Genomic DNA, 3,137 nt, shown 5'->3' with positions numbered 1-3,137 from the left:
CCGCTGCGTCCCCAGCCCTGCCCCGGGGCGGACCCGAAGGAAGGTCAGGGCTGGACGCCCCACCCCTCCCGGTCCCATCGCCGTGGCTGCTCTGTGGGTGGCTCACTATCAACGTTGACGACTTCAGCCACGTGCACCTCCATGGCGGCCTCGCCGGTCCCGGGGGAGAAGATCAGCATCCAGGCGGGAGAGACCGCTACGGCCGGGGACAGGGACCTGCTGGGCAGCGACTGCCCCGAGTGGGACAAGCCCGTCCCGCGCTCCTGGAGGCACAAGTGCGCCTCGTATGTGCTGGCCCTGCGCCCCTGGAGCTTCAGCGCCTCGCTCACCCCGGTGGCCCTGGGCAGTGCCCTGGCCTACAGATCCCAGGGCGTCCTGGACCCCAGGCTGTTGGTGGGCTGTGCCGTGGCGGTGCTGGCGGTGCACGGGGCTGGCAACTTGGTCAACACTTACTATGACTTTTCCAAGGGCATTGACCACAAAAAGAGCGACGACCGGACCCTGGTGGACCGGATCTTGGAGCCCCAGGATGTGGTCCGGTTTGGAGTCTTCCTCTACACCCTGGGCTGTGTCTGTGCCGCTTGCCTCTACTACCTGTCCGCTCTGAAACTGGAGCACTTGGCTCTCATCTACTTCGGAGGCCTGTCTGGCTCCTTTCTCTACACGGGAGGTAAGGACTGGCCCGACTCCTGTGCTGGCGGTCTTCGTTGCATGGACTCCAAACTGCTGCTTCGGGTGGGAGTTAGGACAGGAGTGGTATCAAAAGTTCTCAGGCCACTTATGTGAAATCTATAGTGTGCGGGTTATGTGGGTTATTTTGAAAATAAGAGTGGGTTGAGAAGATCCTGGCTTGGCTTATGGATGTTAGAAATTTATATATGTATATATATATATGTCATTGCCATATATATGGAAACTTTTTGTATCTAATTTCTTTTTGTTGGCCCTATCTTATAATGCCACAGTTACAAATTTTAGTGGAATTAACTTTGAAGCGCTCACAATTGGTACAGCTGATTAAGGTGGTGCTGGCCAGGGGGCTAAGTAAGCTCTGTTTATTGAGCATTTATTATGTGCCAGCACTGTTCCCTATGAACACAGCAGTCACAGATATCCCTGCTCCTGTGAAAGTTATTTTATAGATGATGAGGAGAGACAGAAAGCAAAACTAGTCAATTATAGTTAGGTCGGCCAATGTCCTGGTTGCTCAGGACTGAGAGGGTTCCCAGGATGTGGGACTTTGGGTGCTGAAACCAGGAAAGTTCCTGGTAGGTTAGGATGAGTTGGTACCCTGATGATAGCATATGAAAGATGATTAGTGCTACGGAGAGAAATAGTAAGTAGAGCCAGGAAGGGGGACACAGCAGACTATTTTAAGTAGTTTGATCAGGGAAAGCCTCATCAAAAAGGTAACGTGGGCAAAAATGGAAGGAGGTGAGAAGTGAGGGAGTTGGCTGAGCAGGGTGTCCCAAATCTTGGAATGGAAATTGCTAAAGGCATTAAGGCAGGAATGTTCCCGAAAAGTTCGAGGAGCAGCATGGAGAGCAGGGTGAGGGAGAAAGTGAAAGGAAGTGAAGTAAGGGAAGTACAGTGGGGCCTTGACTTACCAGTGTCCCAACTAAGGAGTTTTTGCTGATTTTTTGCATTGAGGTGATAGAGTAATTTGAGTTAACGAGCTCCTTAACGAGCTCCTTAACAAGCTTGGTCTTGAAACGAATTAAACTCGTAAGTCAAGGCCCCACTATATGTTTGGGGAGGTCAGGGAGGCACAAATATTAGGTAGGCCTTACTGTTTTAAAAGAATCACTCTGCCTAAATTATGGAGAATGGATAACGGGGAGCAAGCAAGGGTAGAAGCAGGGAGATGGAGGAGAAGGGGGCTGTTGACTAACCCAGGCAAGAGATGTTTGTTGGCTTGGATCAGGCTGGAAGTGGAGAGGGAAGAAGTAGTCAGGCAGGGAATCGTAATGTAAATAGCTGATATGCAGGATGGTCTTAGGCTACCCCTGTGAAAGGGTTGTTCGATGGGCAAAGGGGTCTTGACCCACAGGTTGAGAACCGCTGACGTAGTAGATCTCCAAGTGGAGATGTCAAGTGGATGTAAGAGCGAGTTCAGGGAGAGGTCTGAGCTGGAGATAAAGATATTTGGGGATCATTGGCACATAAAGTTGTACGACTGGGTGAGACCACCAGAGGAGAGAGTGTTGTTGATAGAGATGTGAGGGGGACCAGGACAGCCCTTAGGCACTCCGACATTATGAGGTGGGGAGAAGCCCTAGCCTGCGTGGCTCAGTGGACAGAGCGTCGGCCTGTGGACTGAAGGGTTGCAGGTTTGATTCTGGTCAAGGGCACATGCCTGGGTTGTGGGCTCAATTCCCAGTGGGGGGTGTGCAGGAGGCAGCTGATCAACGATTCTCTCATCATTGATGTTCCTATCTCTCTATCCTTCTCTCTTCCTCTCTGAAATCAATAAAAAATATTTTAAAAAAAGAGGTGGGGAGAAGAGAAGGAACAGGTAAAGGGAACTGTGATGGAGCATCTGGAGGAGAAAGAAGACCAAGAGAGTGGTGTCCAGGCGGTCACTTGTAAGAAGTTCAGTAAAGCGAACCAGTGGATGCTGTAACAGAGTGTGTCAGGGGGTAAGGAGGGAAAGGCCCTCTCTGTGAAGGCGACAATCTAAGACTTGAAGGATAAGGAGCCATCCTCGGGCAGAATTGGGGTCTGACTCAGGTGCTGAATCCGTCAAGACCGAAGGAACAGCAAACGCAAATGCACTGGCGTGGGAGACAGCTTGACATCTAGGATCCACTGAAAGGCCCATGCGTTTGAGAGGGAGAATGGAGATGTAGTTGGAGAGGTAGGAGGGGGCTGGGTCATGCTGGTCTACTGCTGGGGTCCAACCCCAGCAGGTCCAGGGGTCCCCAAAGGTGTGGACGGAGTCGGCGACAAAGGAATGACACGGAGACAGCGTTCAGTTGATCAGCAGCCTTGCCAGGATCTCTAGCCACAATCTCCAGCCAAGTTCTGTAGCCATGTTCTCTTGCTAGGTTCTCCAGCCAGGTTCGGTTTAGGTTCTCCAGCCAGGTTCGGTCGCCAGGTTCTGTAGCCGGGTTCTTCAGCCAGGTTCTGTCAAGGTT

At 51.9% G+C, this 3,137-nt stretch overlaps 1 protein-coding gene across 1 annotated transcript in view; it reads left to right on the top strand.

Moving 5' to 3' along the window:
• Window positions 1-6: 6 nt before the first annotated feature.
• The window catches only part of UBIAD1 (UbiA prenyltransferase domain containing 1), a 10,453-nt gene continuing 7,322 nt past the window's right edge, over window positions 7-3,137 (top strand). Inside the window, exon 1 of the mRNA XM_006766721.1 lies at window positions 7-670. Within this exon, the coding sequence (XP_006766784.1) occupies window positions 142-670 (529 nt within the window). The 5' untranslated portion in view covers window positions 7-141. The remainder of the gene's footprint in view (window positions 671-3,137) is intronic.

Source organism: Myotis davidii, unplaced genomic scaffold (assembly GCF_000327345.1).
Source record: "Myotis davidii unplaced genomic scaffold, ASM32734v1 scaffold299, whole genome shotgun sequence".
NCBI lineage: Eukaryota > Metazoa > Chordata > Mammalia > Chiroptera > Vespertilionidae > Myotis > Myotis davidii.
This window is presented reverse-complemented; position numbering and strand designations above follow the sequence as displayed.